At 30.9% G+C, this 23,740-nt stretch overlaps 2 protein-coding genes across 2 annotated transcripts in view; both read left to right on the forward strand.

The window, feature by feature from the left end:
* Nucleotides 1–17,052: 17,052 nt before the first annotated feature.
* On the forward strand, nucleotides 17,053–18,486 carry LOC147803188 (uncharacterized). The gene is made up of 2 exons (XM_087152952.1): nucleotides 17,053–17,634; nucleotides 18,427–18,486. Exons 1-2 carry the CDS (start codon nucleotides 17,053–17,055, stop codon nucleotides 18,484–18,486), a joined length of 642 nt encoding a protein of 213 aa, XP_087009078.1.
* A 4,200-nt stretch (nucleotides 18,487–22,686) lies between these two features.
* LOC107442145 (solute carrier organic anion transporter family member 74D) overlaps nucleotides 22,687–23,740 on the forward strand; it is a 64,399-nt gene continuing 63,345 nt past the window's right edge. The window contains exon 1 of the mRNA XM_016055616.5: nucleotides 22,687–23,027. The gene's annotated coding sequence lies outside the window, so the exon portion shown is untranslated. The remainder of the gene's footprint in view (nucleotides 23,028–23,740) is intronic.

Consider the following 23,740-nt stretch of genomic DNA (forward strand, 5'->3'; position numbering starts at 1 on the left):
AGTTTGTCGCAATTAGAAGGCAAGCATTTTTTTCTTTCAAAATTTGTAACCTATTCAAAAAAAAGCAGAATCAAGTTTTTTTTTATCAATTAAGAAAATGCCAATCAAAAGAGCGGGTAGTTGAAAGCCTCTGGATTTCAGAATCGCATCCGACACTGTATGAATTTAAATTCTTGTCATCTCATTTAAAGGCAATTAAGGCCACCATTAACGGGAACATTAGTGAATAAATATTTTACATCAAAAGAGACCATTAAGCTCAAAAGTAAGAAGTTCATTAACAAAATCATACGAGTTTCAGACAATAAATGAATTCATACCAAAAAGTGGGGGATAAAATTGAAGCAAGTTGTTTAGCTATAATTTAGAGGATATACGAAGCAATTTGTAAAAAAAGCCTTATGAAGATAATGGAAAGCAAAAAACATAATGTGAATTAGTAATAAATAGCAAATATTTTATTTAATTAGATATTGCTGAAGATCTGCCAACCTGTCTTTGACCGCTGATATCAAGAATCGAACTTGTTCTATTCGATAAAAAGGAGAAACACCTTTGTAACCTGTCTGCCTAGGATGATGATCACTAAAATAAATAAAATCAATCTAGGAGTTTTATGAAACGTTCCTAATGTAAGTTGATAAAAAAAATTACAATTTTTTTCTCTCTATATTTTAATGCTGAGTATCATTGAATGGGTGCAATGATATTAAAAGCTAACCGAAACCATGTTTATGAGTTTACCACTTCTTGGTTCCTTAAAAAAGTATTGTCATCTTTTCCCTCTGCTATTTTTTTTTAGTATATTTTGTTGACTAAACATTGAGAGGCTCTTCTCAAACAGTAGTGACAGAACTTAGGATTGAAAAGCAGCGAATGGAAGTTTCAAAAGTAATGGATTCGGACATTTTGTAGCCAAAACTGAAAAATGAACTGTATTATATATATATATATATATATATATATATATATATATATATATATATATATATATATATATATATATATATATATATATATATATATATATATATATATATATATATATATATATATATATATATATATATATATATATATATATATATATATATATATATATATATAAATGAATGAAATTTTAATTAAAAAACCGGAAAAAAAGCCGGAAAAAAAAGATAATAATCTTTTCTTCACCCCACACGATTATATCCGCAAAACAGAGTGCTTTCTGATATTGTATCAATAAAGCCAAAGCAAAATATATTAATACAATAGTGTGAGGAGCACTCAAAAATTTCTTTAATAAGAATAACAATAAATAAAATGTATCACAAAAAGTAAAAATAAGTAAAAATAACATGTAAAAACAGAAAATAAAATTAAATAAAAAGAAAAAACATTAAAAAGGAGCTATAAAGCGAGTAGCAAAATCAGATCAACTTACATGGACGAAACATTTTTCAAGAATGATTTAAAAATGTTTTAGCAGAAAGATTGCCAGATTACAAAATATGAAAACAAAAGATTAAAACAAAAGCGAAAAATTGAGTGTAACAAGAGGGTTTTAAAGTGTCGTTCTTACTGCACTGCTGAAGCGATTTGTTATTCTGAGATTTGATTTGTTAGTTACCAAGGATGGGCCCGAAATGGATGTGCGCAAGGTAATATTATACTGGATAATTTTAAAAATTGATCATAAATAGTTTTAGAAGATAGATGTTTATTTAAGAAAAAATATAAAATAGAAAAGAGAAACATAAATTGCCTGTTTTGCAAATAATTTTAGCCGCGGATTTGCACGATATGGATTAGCACATAGTAAAATTATTTAAATTATCAAAGAAAAAAATTTTAATAGATAATTTTAACACGGATTTGCCCGAAATGGATTTGCACATGGAAAAATTAACAAAGAAAAAAATTTTAGTAGATAATATTAGCCACGGATTTGCACATGGAAAAATTTTATAAATTAATAAAGAAATTTTTAGCAAACAATTTTACCCACGGATTTGCCCGAAATGGATTTGCACATGGAAAAACTGTATAGATTAACAAAGGAAATTAATTAGTAACGAAATTTTTAGTAAATAATTCTAACCACGGATTTGCCCGAAATGGATTTGCACATGGAAAAATTATACAAATTAACAAAGAAATTATTTAGTAAATAATTTTGGCAATGGATTTACCTGAAATGGATTTGCACATGGGAAAATTATAAAAATTAACAAAAAAAATTTTTAGTAAATATATCCACTATGATATATGATTAATTCAATGATTTTAGGCAAAATTTTATTACTTCAGTTGGGTATCCATTGTTTTTTATCAAATTTTGAAAGAGTTTATCGATTTGCTTTTTGGATAAATAAATATTGCTACATATTCTTTTAATTCTCTTCATTTCATTAAAAGTGGTATTTAAATAGATGCTCCTAGAAACATTAGAATTCCAAGTAACTAGTTTATTAATATTAAAATTAAAATCATTTCTTTTATCGTATAAATCAACAGAGCAGATATTTTCAACTTTCATAATACCCAAATCCAAAAAATTGAAATTAATATTATCATCATGATTACGATGTAAGATTAATTCCTCAGGGTATATATCACTCAATAAAATAGTAAAATCTCGGAGATTAAAGATAATTAAGTCATCAATATATCTAAAAACAAATTTAATACTAAGAGTATAATTTTTTTCATAATAATGCAAAAATAAGTTAGCTAAGAGAGATGAATAATTAGATCCTTGTGGTATTCCATTAATTTGAAGAAAAATATCCCTTCCATTGTAAAGATAATTACTAAAAAGACAAAAATTAATCAGAATTTCCCAATAATCAAAATCGCAACAAAGGATATTTTTAAATTCATAGTAATAATTCAAAAGGACATCTTTTAGTTTAGAAAGGGGAATGCTATTGAAAAGATCCTGGAAATCAAAAGTCGCAATAGAATTAATTTTATTATATTTAATGAAATCTAAAATCGGTTGATTATTAGTGATAATCCAAGAGAAACCTTCTTTAGTAATATAGTTAATAATCTTATTTAAGTAGTTAGAGAAAATGGTGCCATGTTAAGTTAAATAAGTATTAGACCCACATGTGATAGTTCTAAGTTTTACTGGAATTTTATGAAATTTAGGACTGATAATTAAGTAAGGAAATTGTATATTGCTAATTTTAATTTTTAATCTCTTGTAAGGAGCTAAAATTTTTTTAATGACAATATTATTATTGAAATTACTAATTTCAAAATTTTTACTATTTTTTAATTCCGTATTTAAAAGTTCAGCATAGAATTTTTTACAGAATATAGCATAATTATTGTTGGCTTTGTCTATGGGAGTAATTACAAAATTTTTCTGAAGTTGCTTAATTGATTGAACAATATTAGAAAAATTTGTTGAATTGTTATCCTTATTTAAATTATCCTTATTATTGAAAATAAAGTTTTTAAAGTAATAATAAACTCCCCATTTCCATTCTGTTACATACACCTAAAGGTAAAGAGAATCTATTTGATATCTTTAAACAAAAACTATTGACATCATTAAGAAAGTATTTTAGAATCTTATTGATTGATACATGGTAAATGAGTCTCTATATATATATATATATATATATATATATATATATATATATATATATATATATATATATATATATATATATATATATATACATAAATTTCCTTTAAAGAGAGAGAGATTTCCTTAAAAAAATCAATTAATCAGTACTGAACAACACTAAGAAATCGTGCACAAAACAGAAAAGCCTATACTGACACAATTAGAGAGTTTAGTGGAAGAACCAGGAGGGTGACATTTAGGGGTATTTATTTATAAATTGGTGAAAATAACATGAAGTGGTTTCATCAATAGGGTATGCTTAATGTAACAAAATTGTTTTTGTTTTCATTTTCACCTTAATATTACTAATCCACAATAGGTTTTAGTATGCTTGCATGGCTCAGTTTTTATTAACAAATTAGGCAGTGCTACAAAGACAACGAATTATTAATCTCTCTTTCTAATAAATCAGTCATAAAATAATTTGGAGGCCACTTTTTTTCTTCACAAAACATTTATATTTTTTTCTTCGAAAATGTCACTTACTAGGTTATCCACTAAGCTCTTTAATTAATAAAATAATTTCATTTTTATTTATTTATTATTATTGGTTATCTTTCCAGGTGGCTTTTCGATATTATACTGAGCAAAACACGATCTCATTCCATCAGAATAGATATTAGCTATATTTAGCATCACTTGGCGTGATGGTACTGCTCGCGGCCAGCACGTGATAGTCAAAATTATATTAAGTAATTTTCTCCGTTACTTATCCCTTTCAGGAGGAAATAAGAGATTTATTTCAAAAACATCGGTAATTAAACTGCTTAGTATGGGTCCAATTTTAATAATTACCAAATATATCAATATAATACTATATGTCTATACTAGTATTATTGGCGCTCACTGGAGGTTCTTGAGTACAGAGCAGAAACTATAGTATGTCCATTTTTGTCCTTTCATTCGTGCTTCATTCACATTGGTTTTTATTTTCTATTTTAACATACATATCACTGATCATACTACTGAAAAGTACTTCTTCTGATTATTTTGGACCTATTAGCCACATAAGGTCCAAAAGTTTATGAAGGGTGTTAACAAAATATAAATATGTCGATGATTTGTATTAACAATAACGTTAATTAAATGACAATTATGACTAACAATACTTTTAAGTTCGCCAGGAAAAACTGGTGCAATTTTCATCTTGCGTTCTACAGGTAATTCCAAATACTTGAACTTTATCTTCTTATCAGCGTTACGAAAACAAGCTTAAGTTCATTGCAAATAAATAGAGAAATCTATATGAAGTGCTACAACAATCCATCAAAACAAATTTCTGACAACAATTATATCTTAGTGATTCAGCGTTTTCTTCTTTTATATAACGCAAGATTTGTTAAAAATATTTAGTTGTGGTGATGGCACATGGTGGATGTGTCATAAATTATATTTGAATTTATTAATTAACATTACAAGTATTATTTGAAGACAAAATTCAGATAGAATTTCTTTTTTTTAAGAAGAAGATAACGCAAAAATATGTACTATCAATTATGTGTATTAATAAAGTGTTTGATACTCTACCATTTTCTTTCTGATGATTCTATATTATGTGTTGATCAACCATTTATAATTTTCAGTTCAAAGCAAAAAAAAAAAAAAAACGCTTTCAAATGAAGTTTGGATTTCTCCAATGGTCTAAACTGAAACAGAAACAATTATTTTCAAAAATGTATAAAATAAAGAATTTTCAAATGTTTTTATATTTATTTTTTAATTATGCAATAAACCAGATAAGCAAAAATATAATCATTAAGTTAATCATTTTGTAATTGAGTTTTACTGTAGATATATAACAAAAAATATGACCTCAAAATTAAACAAACCTCAAAAAATACAAGAAAAAATAAATAAATGCAATCTGAAAATTTTCTTAACACAATATTTCAAGTTTTAAAGTAAACCCCTCTATATTTTTATACTATTCTATTTACTAGACTGTTCTACAGTTATGAAATTTCAAATTGCGAAGTTAAAAATTCATGCGGCATACTTGACAAATCTCTCAGAGTATACTGGTGCAAAACGGTACGTATGTGTAGAAACGCTGTTTGTTTTCTCGTGAAAAAAAATTACATTTTAGGAATAAACAATGATAATTGTGAAGCAGTTATGGAGTCTTGTGTACGGATCGAGCAAGTGAAGGGCCACCAATTTTTTTTATTAAGTACTGGAATTTTTCCTTAAAATAAGTCAAAATAAAATTTTAAGTATATTAGTTTTAAAATAAATTCAAAAATAAAACTCTAACAAGTTTGCTTTTCAATCTTCTTACTTTAAAAAAATATAGTTTTGCAATGAATATTTTTAAATGATTATTTTTTTCAACCCTTATATTAGCAAGAGTACACGGAAGCGAGTCTATAACACACCTGCATGAATAGTATCATTAATCAAAAATGGTATGAGCAGTTGCAAAATACGGAAAACAATCTAAACTTATATCCTTAGAAAAAGTGTTTTTTATTTTTTATTTTCAAGGGCATGAAATCTGTTTATAATCTAAGGTTGCACGTTTGAAATATTAATGGATAATCGCAAACAGCTTTTCTGGTGTTATATAACTATTTAAAAATAGTTCGAGGATGATTTTTAAAACAAACCTTAGCTTCGGAAAGTTTTTTCATTCATGTTTTGCAATATTTATTGATAACTAGTTGAATACTCATTCTTTTTGCAGGGTATAAAAAAAATCAAAATCAGTACTGAGCAACACTATGAAATCATACACAAAGGTGAAAGAAATACACCGACGCAATAAATAAAGCTAAAATAATAATATCTAATGTCTTTTTTTTCCTTTCTTTTTTTAGAAATTCATTATTCATCGTCCATCTCGATGACTTTATCAAAACATTTTTTTAGTGGCTCCTCCCATTAAAATAAAGGTTAACTGTATAATCTGGCGTAATGCTGTTGCTCGAACCCAATTCATCCTATTTTGCATTTACCACAATATAGCAATTTTCCTTCTCTTGTCTTAGGAGGACCTTAATGAATCAATTTCCACAGTATCTACACCTTTTTCTATCTTATCTACATGTTTATTTTATATGTGTTACCACGAAACTACGAGAATGCTGACTTTTTCCGGTGACTGTCAACAATCACATAGTCGCTTTGGTGAATGCCCGAAATATTGGTTGCATCTACATTGATATTAATTTATTCGTTGCCATTACTTTATTTATTCGATATTTTAATATCAGATGAAGATAGATAAATAGAAACATCAGTGTTCAGAGTACTAGTTCAATGCATACTGGGCAGTGGCACTTGACCTGAAAAAATATTGATGTAGGGATTACCGGTCAAATGTTTACCGGACAGTTCCACTTAACTAGACCTAGTATATATTTCGGACATTTACAGAAACGCCTAAGTGATTGTCAACATTCACCGATGGAATCCCACCACCACCAATTTCTGTCGGTCACTCACTCACACGCACTCACGCATATATATATATATATATATATATATATATATATATATATATATATATATATATATATATATATATATATATATATATATATATATATATATATATATACATATATATATATATATATATATATATATATATATATATATATATATATATATATATATATATATATATATATATGTCCATCGGACCGAAAGCGATGAAATTTGCGTTACAGTTGTTAAAATCACGAGGAAAGTCTCTGTCGACATTAAAACATTCTACGACAAACCGTTCGAACGCGATGAACGAAAAACGGAATGGAATTTTCTAATAGGTTAAGCGGTAGCCATTGCTTTAAATTTAACTATTTACAGTTCTTTTTTTTCTTCAAATATTTTAAAGACATCATCAGTGATGTTTATATTATTTTACATAAAAATTACAATTAATTAGGCATCATTAGAGTCAAAAATGGCATGGCGTTTCAATGCAAAAATCTTATTATCCTTATTTTTTTTAGTTTCATCGAGTTCCTATTACAAAAACTAATTAAACATAATTAGTGTAAAAAATAGTATGGCGATTATTTACTTTCTCCTAAGGCTCCCATACTATCAGAGCTGACCTAACAAGCAATATTTCAGCAAACAAGTTCGCAAGTTAACGTTATGTTAGTATTAGTTATGCTATGTGCTTATGTTAGCTCTTTGCTCCAAAAATAAATGATAAGTCGGCCTGTCTAATTCAGGGGTTTTACTTTCTCCTAAACGAATTAGTACAATATCCCAATTTCTTTTTTATAGTTTCAATTAGTACCTGATACTAAAATTAATTAAGAATCATTGGTGAAAATAACTGTTTGGGGATTTTCTTCGCTTCACTTAAATGAATAAGTTTCCATTTCCATATAACTTTTGGTTTTTATTACAATAGCTTAATTTTTTATATTCAATTAGTACCAACCGAACTAACAATGGGAAGGTTTCGTGGTTTTCTGCACCATGTATCTCAAATGCAGGTTAGTTCCATCAAAAAGTCCTCCGTGTACGCTAGTTTTCCCCAATGCTTGATCCAGAAGTTTCCTTGTCTTTTAGGTTGGATTCAAAGTTACGAGGCTACGGAGTTGAACATTGATAGTTGTCAACTCCGAATTAAATTCTCGAAACAATTCTTAGGATCGAAGACTATAAAGTCAACCCTTTCACCCACTGTTCAAATTTTAGGGTCCGCTGATCATTAAGACACGGTTCCCAGCAGATCACCGAATTCAAGCATCGCTGGCTGCGGTCAATGTGCTGGTGGGTGACCACTTTGATTGGTCTGCGTAGGGACCGAGGATGTGCGGTATTGGTCCTCGTTAAACTGCTCTACCGTAAAGTGCTCGACTTTGCTTGCAGGTCGTCGGGCTGCTGAAGCGGGTGTGCCATCCCCTCTGCAGAGGATCAAAATTGTGACGACATGTCTTCGGATCATCCTCAGGGATGTTTTCCAGACCGTCGCCAATAGCCCATTGTGCAACTCTAGTGTGACGTAAATGAACAGCAACAACAGCCGAATTTTAGGACGCTCGCATGAACGGTTCTGGAGAGTTGTAAGAGTGACATACACAGATGAGGAAAAGTGTTTCATAGTTTTTATTAAAAGTTAATCTCGTATTATAAAATGAAGAGTTTGCATACATGTGCGTCACTCTTATAACTCCAGAACCATTTGCGTCCTGAAATTCGCACACCAATGGGTGATTTTATAGTCTTCGATCCTAAGAATTGTTCGTAATTTTTCATTCTTTTTATTTCATAGAGCCATTTCAAAAATAGCCATTTCTAATTGTTTTGTCAGAAGCCAATGTCTTAAACTGAACAATAGACAATTCCGTCTTTTTGAAATATTTTATAGATTGCACTGTAGATACCTGCCAGCTTATGACTATTTTTTCAATAAGACTATTTGGCTTTATTTAATCAACGTTCTTTAATCTTTAATTATTTTTTATTCGTTAGATCAGACAAGATCAAGGATCAACGTGAACGTGGTAGAATATGCGGACTACGTCACAAATTAGAATTCCTAGACTTATCTGAAAATACGTATTTATTTTCTTAATTACGCTTTTGAAATGAATTATTATAAATTAATTTAAAATAAGCGGTAATAGAATCGAAAATCAGCTAAGAACTAAAAAGCAATGGGGATAATGTATTTATTCTTTTCTAGAAATTTAAAACTATAACTGAGCCTCACTATAATTTAAAACTATAATGAGGCTTAATTAATTTTTTTAATCAGTACTATTGAAATTGTGGTAATAGATACTGTTTTAATCAATACTAAATATGCTAATTTAGGTGTTTAATACAGATACTGACGAAGTGAATTTTTAATGACCGGAGGAACTCGATAGATTTTTTATGGAATATTTTGATGATTCTGATTCTTTATTTTGATGGAATTATTTTCTACATATGCCATGCGCAAAACTGCAGGCATAATTTCTATTTTTTAAAAGTAAGGATCTATAAAACTGAAATGCTGTCGAAATTCCCATATATGGGCTTTGAACAGTTGAAATCCACAGCAAAATTATTTCCGCCAATCGTTGTTTCTTTGGATTATAAAAATATTTAAGGTTAAACCTCATCCCAAAAACAACTGAGATAACAAATGCTTGATTAGAAACTATTGTAACTTATGAAGCTATAATTTTTGGCACAGAGAGAAAAAAAATTATGAGTGATACATTTTGGAAGTTTGAAAAATCTTTCGGAGAAAAGTTTGGAGGTTTTCAAGTAAATGAAATTCAATGAAAAGAACAAATTTAGAATTAAACTGAATTTATAAAAACCCAGTTATAATTAATTTAATAAGCATTCAAAGGCTATAACAGTCTGGACATCTAACTACAGCTAACGACCACTAAAAGAATATTAATAGTCAAACCAACAGGATCTCGAAAGAACAGTTGAAATATCTTTATGGTGACATAAAACATTAAAAATAACTGAATAAAAATTGTCTTGCAACTTAGGAAGAAAGAAAAGTACTTTTGAATACGTAATTTGATAACTTAAATAAATCCTGAACTTGCAGGAGATAATAAATAAAAAATTGAAATTATACGTAATTTTCAATTATTTTGACTGGATGCCTTTCATTTTTGTACGAAATTCAGTAGCGATCTATTTCGTAGTGTAAAAGGTTTCCTTTCTGTAAAGAATTCGTTAAATTGATTTATTGAGAATTTCTTTACCCGTACTAAGAACGGGCATTTAGCTACTTTGCTATAAAATGAACATACTTTCATATCGTCTAAAAATTGCGGATTTTCATAGTTTCAGAAGTTATTTTTCCAACTGACAGAAAAAGCAATGTATTTATATTTTAATAAATTAGAATTCAAAGAATTTTGTCAACCCCTGCATGTAAATAATTTAAATACATTGGGGTCGGTATACATAATATTAAAGGCTAAATTGTCAATTTGTCAAGCTTTTAAGTTCTGATAAAAGTTTCATAAAAATTCTATTTCTTTTAAACATTTCAGCTCTAGTTCATTACTACATGAAAAACACATGCCGAAACCGGAAATGCCATTTGGTATTTATGTTTTACTAAAATAAAAATGTTACAGCAAAATTAAGGCAAAACAAACTTAATTGTTCAAAATTGGCTAAAAAAAATTTTTTTTTTTGGTTATGATATTTTCATTGAAAGAATGATAATAATGTACAGTTAGAGAATTTAAAATTCGTGATCAAAAACGATGCGAACAATTAATTCTTATTATTAATAGTTGGTATTAAAATGTTTCAGTATTAGAATTGAAAAGCTTTAAATTTGAAATGTCATTTGGATAAATAAGAATAAACATATATATATATATATATATATATATATATATATATATATATATATATATATATATATATATATATATATATATATATATATATATATATATATATATATATATATATATAAATAATATATATAAAAATCTCTTGCCACAGTTTTAGTGTTTATACTCCTCCTAAACGGTTTTGATGAAATTTTGATGAAATTTTATATGTATACCGATTTTGTATGTAATTTTATATGTAACCGATTTTGATGAAATTTTATATGTATATTCAGTAGGTCAGAGTATAGATTTATAACTAATTTTTTTTCATTTTTCGGACAAAATTTAACGTTAATTTTAAATATATCTTTATTTAATCGTATTCGAATCCTTACTAGACATAGAAACATAATAATTCAAAAACAATATTCACGCACATTGCAACAAATCATATTAAACTCCAATTCTTATGCTCGCCCTTAAAAGTAGAACATCAAATATTCTGAAAGAATGTAAATAAAGACAGTGATATGGTAGTATTTCGAGTTGAAAATACCAATGTGACTGTTCTTCCAGTGAATAACAACGACAAAATAAAGCTGTACCAAATGGGCCGATACACCAGATCCAATGAAGCTGTTTGGCGTATCTTTGGTTTCCCAATTCATGAACGGGATCCAACCGTTACAGACAGAGTGCTTTTATCTTCTACTGTTGTTTGTAAATGTCACCTGCTCATTGTCATTTCAAGGTATACGTAAAGTCGATGGACATCAGCATCCAACGTATAAAGATGCATGCCTTGCACTCGACTTGAGGAAGACGACAACCAGTGGGAATGTATGCTTGCTGAAGCAGCAATGAACTGTACTGCAAAGCAAATTCGTCTACTATTTGCTATAGTATTAACTACATGTTTCCCGGCCAGTATAGAAACGTTATGGGATAATCACAAAAATTCGATGACTGATGATATACGGTATCAACATCGCACACGTTGAAACGATCTAACGATAGCATTCGGCGATGCGATGTACAATGAAGCACTTATTGCTATTGAGGATCTTTGTATTATTATTGCCAACTTGCCACTCAGACATTTCGGTATGCCTTCGCCAAATCGAAGTGTATCTGATTTATTAAACACTGACATGAATCGTCAACTTCAATACAATACGATAAAAATGGCAGCTATTGTTACTCGCAATGTTCCACTAATGAATGAGGAACAAAGGAACATTTATGACCGCATTATGCTCGCAGTTTTGGCAGGACAAGTTGGATTTCTTTTTTGGATGCACCTGGTGGAACTGGCAAAACATTTATTATTTCGCTAATTCTCGCTGAAATGCGATCAAATAATGGCATCGCATTGGTCGTTGCATCATCTGGCATTGCGGCAGCTTTATTGGAAGGAGGCAGAACAGCTTATTCACTATTTAAGCTGCCACTAAATATTCAAAACAACCCAGATGCAGTGTGCAACATAAAAAAACAGGCGTCTATGACCACAGTGTTGAAACACTGCCAAATTATCAACTGGGATGAATGCACTATGGTACACAAACATTCGCTTGAGGCGTTGAACAGGACGTTGAAAGATATAAAAAATAATGACAAATTATTTGGCAGGACTCTGTTACTCCTTTCAGGTGATTTCAGACGAACATTTCCCGTCATTCCGTGTTCAACGTACGCTGATGAGATCAGATTGCTTTAAATCATCTCCAGTGTGGCGTAATGTCGAAAAAGTTCAACTAAAAGTAAATATACGCTTCCAAATGTTTCATGATCCATCTGCTGAAACATTCTCAAAACAATTGTTAGATTAGGTGATGGAAAAGTTATTAAAGATGAGACTGGATGCATAAAATTATCGGACGACTTCTGCACAATCATTGATTCACAAGATGCTCTCATTAACCTAATATTTCCTGATTTACACACGCAATACATTCATCATGAGTGGCTGGCAGAAAGGGCGATCTTAGCAGCAAAGAATTTGAACGTCAACGAATTAAATCTGAAGATACAACAGTTATTGCCAGGTAACTTGGTGACATATAAATCCGTTGATGCAGTTTGAGATCCCATTGAAGCTGCAAATTTTCCAACAGAGTTTCTAAACTCATTGGATTTACCAGGCATACCACAGCATAATTTAGTACTCAAAGTTGGATCTCTGGTTATTTTGTTTCGTAATTTGACCTCACCACGGCTGTGCAACAGCAAGCGATTAGCCGTTTAAAAAATTAGTGGACAACGTTATCAAAGTCATTATTTTAAATGACAAATTCCGGGGTGAAAGTATATTACTTCCACGAATCCCTATTATACCCACAGACGTGCCAATTCAATTTAAACGCATTCAGTTCCCCATTAAATTGGTATTTGCAATGACAAGGCCAGACAATGTCTGTTTGTGTCTTAGATTTGAGCACACCATGTTTTTTACACGGACAATTATACGTGGCATGCTCTCGAGTGGGCAAACCATCCAGTTTATTCGTGTTAGCTAAAGATGGAATGACAAAAAATATTGTACACTCCATTGCACTAAGAAATTAATATTGTTGACTAATATTTTCAGAATTCGTTGTATAACTAGCTGTACCCTGCGTGCGTTGCAACGCTTTCAATTTGAATTTGAATTTTGTATTTAAGTGTGTAAATGACATTTGCGATTATGATTTGAAATGCAAATTTTATTTAATGGTGAAAAAAAACCAGTGATAGTCTCAGCAGTTAATTCTCTAGGATATCATTAGTGCATTTTCAAACAGACATGTATGGTGATGCTCACGGAGCATGAAACTTATTTTGGATAATGATCTGAAATAAGACTGGATCTATGGTGACATCAAGAATTTCTGCTGATATCTGATCAGTTTGGCATGGAGGTTTTTTTTCTTCAATAAGCCAAATCAGAATGTGTGCCTGTGGCAATCCTCGTTTTTGCCATTCAATAGAGTACACCCAACACCGTGTCTCTCTAAAAACATGACGCTTCACAATGAAATCAAGTAAAGATTATCATTTTTGTTTGAACACACGTGCTGTAATATCATGACGATCCGATGATGATTGTCCTGGTAACAAAATATCTCTAATTTCAACCGAAGCAGAATTGCACGTAAATGTAATAAATAAATCTAGGAGCCCATATGCGAGAACATATGTCATTGCATCCTGTGAGTATTCATACATGTGCCTTGGAGTCCAAGGCACATGTATGAATACTCAGACATGTATGAATACTACATTTGCAGGGAGTCCAAATTTTTCTCCCTGCAAATGTAGTCGGCAATATAATCATTTTCCCCACATCATTAGGATTAACGTTACCATCATTGATTATTGCATCCCGTAAATGAATGCATTCTTCTGAACGTAATTTGGTTTGATTTAATTTAATATACAGTAGGCGTTCAGTTTCAATTTTCGCATATATATCGACAATGTATTGATGAACTAATTGTCGACATTTTAAAGTATGATTATTAGCGTTTTGGCAATCATTAATCTATATGTATAAAAACTTATTGCACTTGCTTTCTTATTGGTTTTCTCGCCTGTTTGCGGACTTCTTAATTTTATGTTAAAATAATATCCCTCCTCTCCTCACCAAAATAAAATAGGATATTGCAATGCATCATATGATCGATACGTTTCTAAGAACTCTTTGAACGTCACGATTTCTGCGATGAAGAACTGTATCGCGGGAGGTAAATTCTTCGCCAACTATAACAATAGCCACTTCATCCAATGTTGGCGCATTGTATTTTTCTTTGTGGTGGCCTACTGGTGTTTTTTCAGCTCTAATAACAACTTTGTGAATATCGGATGACATTTAGTCAAGGGCAATTGTGAACAGCCTAATTAACTGATTATGTTGATCGAAAAATTTTTGTAATACGGTAACAATTTTTCGTTTAGTGCCATTGTTTACCTGACAACGTTGATTGACTTGATCATTTGTGTTATCCATGAAATAAATTTGTAGAAATTTATGATCTGCTTTAGGCATTGAAAGAAGTGATCCTGCACGATGATAAATTTGGCCTTGCACTTTGAATGTTGGGATGTAATTCTCGTTCACGATACGTGTAGCACCGAATAAAGTCATTTAGAAACACGAATTGTACCGGCGTATATGCGCCAAAAAATGTTTCGTTTGGTTTGTTTGACCTGATACGAAGGTTGATAATGTCTCGGCAGGCGACGTAAAATCTTGTAGTTTCTGTATGCCTCTAAAACAGCAAATTTCAGCTGTTTCATTTTTAAATTTGAGAGCATTACAAAACATACATAATTGATATATTTCTCCGATGATGACACTTGGGGGAAGACTATAGTTTGTTGTCGGATCATAGTGAAATGCACTGAAATTCAAATCAGAGTATTGGCAGCGTCTGAATAGCGAAATGCGTTCTCGGTCGGTTTTCATTCTTGCTTCCCGTTGCTCTGATGTTTCCGACGAACGGGCTTGTGTAGTTCGTAGTTGATTTGTTGACAGTCTTCTTTCCTGTTGCTCAGACGTTTCTAAGGAACGGGCAAAAGCATTCTGTTCTCGATTAGTTTCAAGTCTTTTTCCCGTTGCTCCAATGTTTCTGAAACACGGGTAGTTCTCTTTTTGCGCGCTTGAGATGTCGACCGACTAAGAGCGATTTGCTTAGGCGGCATATTTTTGCAAATATTCTTTTTGACAAAGAAAAAGAAATGTAAAAGTTGACAGTGGTCGCAAATTTGCTAAATCGAAATATCACATACATATTTTAAATAATAAAAAGAGCAATAAAAATGAGATGAATAAGAAATATGAAAATTATAAGATTTAAAACAAAAATCAATTTTATAAATGAAAGAAATAAAATGGATGAATTCGAAAACTTTGCATAAATAAACAAACAAACTAATAGTTTTCAAATGACAACTGTCACAGCACTGAAATCTTCGAAAAGTATATTTAATTGTGCTAACCTAAAATTACGTACTAAATATAAATATTTCTGAAAACGTGCAATTTGAATGAAATTTGCTTTTGTCTTTATATTTATTAAACAGTTTTCACAGTACTGAATGCGTGATACGACCAACAATTAAGAAATCTATTCTCGTTGATTTTACTTGCTTGTGCTCACCTGTCATAAAGAAACGCGCGAATTAAAAATTAAAGTATATGCAATTTACTTAAATTTACTTTTCTAAATGAATAGAGTTATAAGATAGAAAATATCACTGTTGTTATCTTCAAGATATTTGAAAATTGAATCGTTTATAGCAAAATTTAAAACAATGGCTAGCTTTTAACCAATCAGAAAATTCCATTTCGACTTTCACTGATATCGCTGGAACGGTTTATCGCAGAATGTTCTAATGTCGACAGAAACCTTCCTCGTGCTTTGAACTATCTGTATGCCAAGTTTCATAGCTTTCTGTCGGATGGTTTAGGAGTCTATAGAGGACAGACAAACAGACAGACACACATTCACTTTTATATATATAGATTTATAAAAGGAAGTTACAATAAATTTAAAAAAAAAACTATTATTTGGTGTGTTATTACTTTCACATTCTGTCATCGTTTACATCGCTCCATGCCTCTTCCACTCATATACTACATACACACACACACTTACAATTAATAAGATATATTTTCATACTCTAGAAATAATTCATGTAGCAGAACAACGTTTTCCGGGTCAGCTGATACCTTATATATATATATATGTGTGTGTGTGTGTTTTAAATATGTTCAAAATGAAGATAAAACAAAGGAAAACTATAGACTTATAAAAAAAAGGGGGGTGAAATAATAATGAAAAAAAAAAAACAAACAACTGATTTAAAAAAAAAAAAAAGACGAGATTTTTTAAAAAAAACCGGAAAATAAAAGATATAATCTTATCATCAGCCCACGCAATTATATCCGCAAAAAAGAGTGCTTTCATAGCGCTCTTCTTTTCCTTTCCTTTTTTGTTATATTTTTTTTTAAATCAGTTGTATTATATATATATACACTATCTAGCCATTAATGACCGGACACCCCTTGAAAGGCAGGTGGACACGTCCTGGCGAAATAAATACGCAACCTGTGGTGGGGGAAAGACCATTCGCAAGCAGGCGACGGCCATACGAGCGTTAACAGTGAAAATGAATGGACGGCGAGAGCTGAATGAGGCGGAAAAGAGCATGATCATAAGCTCCCATCGATTTGGTCATTCCATACGTGCCATCTCCGACAAGTTTCAGATACATCGGTCAACAGTTGGTGACGTCGTGTTGAAATGGGAACGAGAGGGAGTGATAAAACCGCAGTCCCGACCCGGCAAGCCCAAAATAATGTCCGACAGGGATCGACAATCTCTTCGACATGTAGTGAAGGCAAACCGACAAATGTCGTTGGACACTGTCGCTACCAGCACCCGGGCTGCATCTGGCAGTGTTGCCAGTACACGTACCATTCGTCGGGAGCTGATTGCACAAGGATTCCATGGACGAGCAGCAGCACATAAGCCAAACATCTCTCCATCAAACGCCCGCCACCGATTTCAGTGTTGCAGAGCACGTCGCCAGTGGACAGTAGAGCAATGGAAACGTGTTATGTGGAGTGATGAGTCACGCTACATGTTGTGGCACTCTGATGGACGGGTGAGGACCTGGCGAATGCCCGGAGAACGGTACCTACCGGAGTGCATTGTCCCCACTGTGAAGTTCGGCGGTGGAGGAATTATGGTGTGGTCCTGTTTCTCATGGTTTGGCCTTGAACCCTTGGTGTTAGGGCGTGGAACCCTGAACGCAGAAGGGTATAGAGACATCCTGGACAATTCGGCGCTACCCACCCTCTGGCAACAGTTCGATAATGGCCCGTTTGTGTTTCAACACGATAACGCTGCCATTCATAAAGCACATGCCATCACGAACTGGTTTGATGAATTGGGGGGGCAAGAACTTGACTGGCCATCCCAAAGTCCCGACATCAATCCAATTGAGCATCTCTGGGATGAGTTGGAGCTCCGGTTGAGGGCCAGACCACAACGCACCAAAACCACCACTCAACTCTTCGCCATGTTACAGGAGGAATGGCGGGCAATACCTGCCGCCGTGTACCAACACCTAGTGGATAGCCTTCCTAGAAGGGTTAAAGCTGTGATTCGGGCACGTGGCGGCCCTACACCCTACTGACTTGATACTAGCACCTCATGTATCCGAAATGAGAGGTGTCCGGTCATCAATGGCCAGATAGTGTATATATATATATATATATATATATATATATATATATATATATATATATATATATATATATATATATATATATATATATATATATATATATATATATATGTTTAACATTATCACGGACGGTGAAATCTAATCTTTCTTCAATTTTCGATAGCTAATGTTAGCCTGCATAATTGTTTCTATAAGCTTAACCTCGAGTCTGAGTTTAGTGAGTTAGTTTTAATGAAAGTGAACGTTTTAATCTAAAACAATGGTTTTCATTTATGAAATTTCGTATTTTAGAACCAAATAACGCCTGAAAGAGGTGTTTTTTTACAAGCTACCTTCGAAAATATGCCTTGAAAATTATCAAACTGCAGAAAGAAAGAACACGATCATAATGGGTGATCCTATTTTAGAGTTCCTAGCGACTCTACATTCAATTAGAATTTCCCTTTTACATAAAGAGAGAAGAGTGTAAAGAAATAACTAATGAAATGTAGAATTATGCCCTTTTTAAAATCAAACCTGCAAGAATGGAATCATTACAATGTCAAAACATGCTAAAACCATCATTATGTGAAATAATCACGACCACCGTTTATTAAAATCAAGTTTTTATAAAATTAAATGTTCTCAAAAAGGACGAGACAAGACGCTAGTTTTAAAAAAAGTGCCCTCTTTAATCTACAATTTATATTTTTAATTCAAAATAAATAAGTAAATGAAATATTATTTTTAAATAAAGCTTCAAACATTTGAAACAAAACTATTTCATCATTAAGCATTAAAAAAGGAAACGTCGAGATCTGACAGCCAAGGTCTTATCAGGAATTTAATACTTTAGTGAAATTTGTCGAAACAATTACGTATTCGTTTCTAGGAAAATAAAACAATTTTAAAAGCTTCTTTTAGGTAAGACATTCCATTCTTACACAATGATGATGATGTAAAATAAATGAATACGAACATTTATTCCATTCTATGGTGACATGGGGGTTGGCTGGTGTGAATCATCGTTTCTCAACAATGTTTATTCTTTAAGTTGGGCTTAATGTAATAAATGCAAATGTTGTATAAAACACACATAAAAAATTTTTATTTAAGAAATTTTAAAGCTTATACACACACTACAGATATGAAAGCCAGTTGCAGTGGCGTGCGATGAAAAATTTGCAAATTTAAAAATTTTATAGTATATCAGCTTTTTTATAGCAGATTTGTATTCTCCAGAAAAAAACTATCACAATTTGAATAACACATCTTTACATTTTTGTTTTCATTTCGCTATGTAATCTCAAAATGAAAATATATTAAGGATTGCTTAAAATGAATATATTTCCAGAAATGCATACCATAACAGGTGATACCGACACGATCAATTACTATGATTAATTACTATGATTAATTTATTACTATGATTGCATGATCAAAACTATCAGTCCCATAGAAACGATAGGATGGAGTTTTGAAGGAAGGGATCCAATTTAGTGTCATTACTTTGGTTTTTCAAGACAAGGTATTTTTTATTTTCCAATTTTTTTGTCACGAGATATCTTAATTTTAAGTAATATTTACCTCATTTCCATAATGAGCAATTACAGTCTTGTATTATAAACTAAAATACAAAGATTTGCCAGTCATAATTATTTTTCTTCTGGAGAATCACTATTTCTATTTTTCGATGTCACATGTAATAAATGCGAAGTCATTTTATTTGTAAACTAGATAGAACCTTATAACATTTTAATAGTTCAAACAGCAAAAGGCTTTTGTTTCTCGAGCTTTTTACATTTTTAAAAATTCCGGTAAAATTAAAAAGATCTGGCAACATATAATCTCTTTTATACTTCTTCATTAGTTCATTTTTTCCTGTTGCTCCAAATGAAGCACAAGCTTATTAAATGATGATCTCGAGAGAGTTAAATAAAGTTTTCCATCGAAGTGGATAAATAGTTATTTTTAATAAAAAAGAGGCAATCTAAATTGCAATTACTTTCAAAGTACTTGGATTTTGGAAAAAAAAATTTAAAAAAGACTTTGTAGTTGCATTTCTGCGAACTGTAGACCGGCCCGTACATTTTATTATGGTATTTTTTGCGCAAAAGTATAATATTGAATAATTCTCGAACTGATAATCAAATCTACACTTCTTTCACTCCGTCGTACATCTTATAAGGTTTTCACACACCTTCGTTGCTTCAAGTTTTCATGTCTTTCAATATTAAACAGTAAAACAAAATTGTCCCGTCATGTCGAATACCCAAAACAATTATGGCGGTGATATAGTTGTTTACGATTTTTAAAATAGATATAAAGTTCAGTTTTCTTCTTAGTAAAGAGTGATTTTAAAGAATTTCCTCATATAAACCTAAAATTACACAAAATATGAAAAATCCAGACGTGGATAAGCCTTCCCTTTTGGAGATTGACGCGTGTAAACTGAGTTAAAATAGACATTAAGAACAATATAAATTCAATCTCAGTCAAAAAGATTCATTTAGCTTTATTAACAGAAGTTAGAAGTTTGAAATCCTTATTTTTTTAAAAATTATACTTTAAGGCAGTGATGGTTCCCAAAAGGATTCCGCTGTAAGGTCACAAAGGTTGCGTGAGTTAGAACATTCTTAGATTTATTTATAAATTTTTTGAAAGACTATGAACAAAAATGATTTTCGAAACCTGTCATTGGGTTGTATTGGTATAATTGATTGTTTAGGTTATTTTCATGAAATTATTTAAGCAAAATACTAATAAAAAAAAAAAGAACTAGGACTGTTTTTTCCCCCAATAACAATACGCTGAATAAATTACTAAAAGGATATGCAAATGTTTGCATCAATATTTCTAATCGAACTTTCCACTTGATCCAATCCTTAGATAGATAGAAGCACAGGAATTTTCAAAGCTCTTCTCGAGTTCCTCTAAATTGGAGAGCACACAGGAAACTCTTTTTGTATAAAAGTGTACTAAGATTAATTTGCACTTAGCTGTTAAAGAGACTATAACACATTACCACACAGCACACTTGTACAACGTACCTATATTAATATATTAAATACCTAATATATTTTACGACCTCCTCTAAAGAATAAATACTGATTTTATTTTTTGAATAAACCGGCGCGTGCGTTTCATTGAGAAAAAAAATATTTTTATGGTTATACGGTTGGCAAGGATACCCTAAACCGTCTAGCACTGGGAAAATGTTTCTTCGGCACCGTTGCGAGTGTGGATGGATATGAAATTAAAGCGATCGGTCTTCATTTGTAAGTCACCGCAATGAGAAATAATTCTTAGGATATGTGAAACAGTTATTGTGATTCAAAAAATTATAAAATCTTACACAGGCCTAATTTAATAAATAGACTTTCTGCACGAACGATGTTCACGCATTATTGTCATAAACTAATTCGGATAAAAAAAACTTTTTAAAGCTTGTTAGAAGATAAGGAAAATTAGCTCTAGCGAAAATGCTCCTAAAAACGTTTTTTCAAAGTTTTGAAAATATACATTAGGTACCAATATTTAGTGCTCAAGACTGCAATCAGTCAGTGGTCTAAATTTTTTCTTCTTTCTCATAAATTTTCTCCTCTGTTTTTTAATTAAATTTTGCAAAAAAAAATTTTTTTTTTATCCTAAGAAATTATAAAATATTTCCCGTGAGAAGTAAATAAAAAAGATGCTACTACTTTTTCACAGTTATTGTTGTATCCCCTTCCTAATGTTTTCAAATGGTAGAAAAAGTTAAATTCAGATTGTTTTTTTTTTTAAACAAAATTTATGGAACTAAGATATAAAAAAATAATGATGATGAAGTGAAAAATAAGTAGAGATATGATTGGATCCAAAAAAAAAGTGATTAGTGCATTTATTGAGCTATTACTGTAAAATGATGTACTAAGTTAACTGTTAAATTTGTTTTGTTTGCTGTAAAAATAGACTAAAAAAAGGGCAAAAATAAACATTTTCTTTTAAGAAAAATAAGCAAGTCCTTGAAATTATATGTGGGCCATACTCGTGGAAATTTACAGTCAATGAGATATTTATTTCTGAAAATTCTTGTAAGCAAAGCTATAACCGTATTCATTAGTGCTCATTCATGGCCAAGGTCAAAACAATTTTTTAGAGTGTCACCCTTGAATCTCTCCAAAAGTTTTCTCATTTTTCAAATGCACTGCAAGACATTTTTCTCTTAAAAAATGTATAATTTTTCTCTTAAAATAATGTCTATGCTTCTATTTCTGAAGGTTAAATTTATTCATTCAAAAAATGTGACATTCATCAAATCAAAATTAACGAAACTTAGAACAAAACAAATTTAAGCATTTAATATTAAAAATCATCGTATCATAAATATAAATGATTTTATTACAAAGATTCATTTAAATTTACAGACACTATAATTGAGAAAGCAGTTTTGCGTAAGCACTCTCAAACCTTCATCTAAAAAAGGGATTAAAAAAAAAATACAAAGGCTTCAGACAAGACACGCAATGGAGTGTAACCATAACTGTTCAGGCTTAATCCATCGAACAAAAGCAGCCTCATTTTTGTGTGGATGGCCTCCGGGCTAGCGATGAACAACAACAACTGGTTTCAGCATTATCCTGAAATTAACAATCGTTGAAAGAGATGATGTTTTCGCATTTCATTACGTTCCTCAATTGAAGTTTTTACGTAATGCATCATAGTAGCGCACGAAAGTTTATATTTTCCTTCTGACTCGATTTTTTTCATCATTCGCAGATTTTTTTTTTAGTTAGTCAGGAAGCAAACGGTTGAGAGAGCGGTCTCGTTATTTTTTCTTTTTAAGAAGGGAAATTTTTTGTTGTTCCGCCAACTGATATTTTGTTCGCTTTAGAAAATTCCAGTGTCATGTTGCTGCATATTCTTACTTTAAGGTAAGCATTAATATGCCATTTAAATTTCTATGATCCCTACAATATTATTTACACTTTTAAGTTATACATTTTTGTCCAAACAAAGAATCCGCTTTAAACGTTTAAGTATAAGCGAGAAATCAATTGTCAATGTTCAATATATTTTATTTCAATCTGTATTAGTAGATTGCTCAAACTTGGTTGAAATGTCAGCAAAAATTTGAAAAATGATTTAAAATATCAAAATCATTGAGCTCATTCCCTTGTTAATATCTGTGAGATAGAGGTTTCGAGTGCCTGCACGTATTCAGCATTTTTATTTAACTTAATACTTTACTCTCTTTTTTAAATGCTATATAATGTTGGCTATTGTAATATGAATTGTTTGATAGTTTTGGAGACATTAAAATATGCTTTTTTTTTAAATATTTATGTAAAGCAATGTAAATTATTAACCTAATTATCAAACTAATTTTTCTGATTTTTTACGAGAATATTTTTGCGAGAATTATTAATCTAATTATTAACCTCATTTTTCTGATTTTTTATGATTTTTTATAATAATATTTTAGATAGCACATTAATATCTCTGGTTCTGTAATAATTCAGGGAAATTAAGGAGAATTTCCACCGAAGTTTTTCATAATACATAGGGAGGTTTTAAATGAGCTCTATATGCTTTTAGAGATGGTTTATTTTTGTTACAATGACTACCAAAGAAATGATCTTAAAAC

The sequence above is a fragment of the Parasteatoda tepidariorum genome, chromosome 10 (assembly GCF_982258835.1).
Source record: "Parasteatoda tepidariorum strain Cologne lab strain chromosome 10, Ptep-v5.0, whole genome shotgun sequence".
Lineage (NCBI taxonomy): Eukaryota > Metazoa > Arthropoda > Arachnida > Araneae > Theridiidae > Parasteatoda > Parasteatoda tepidariorum.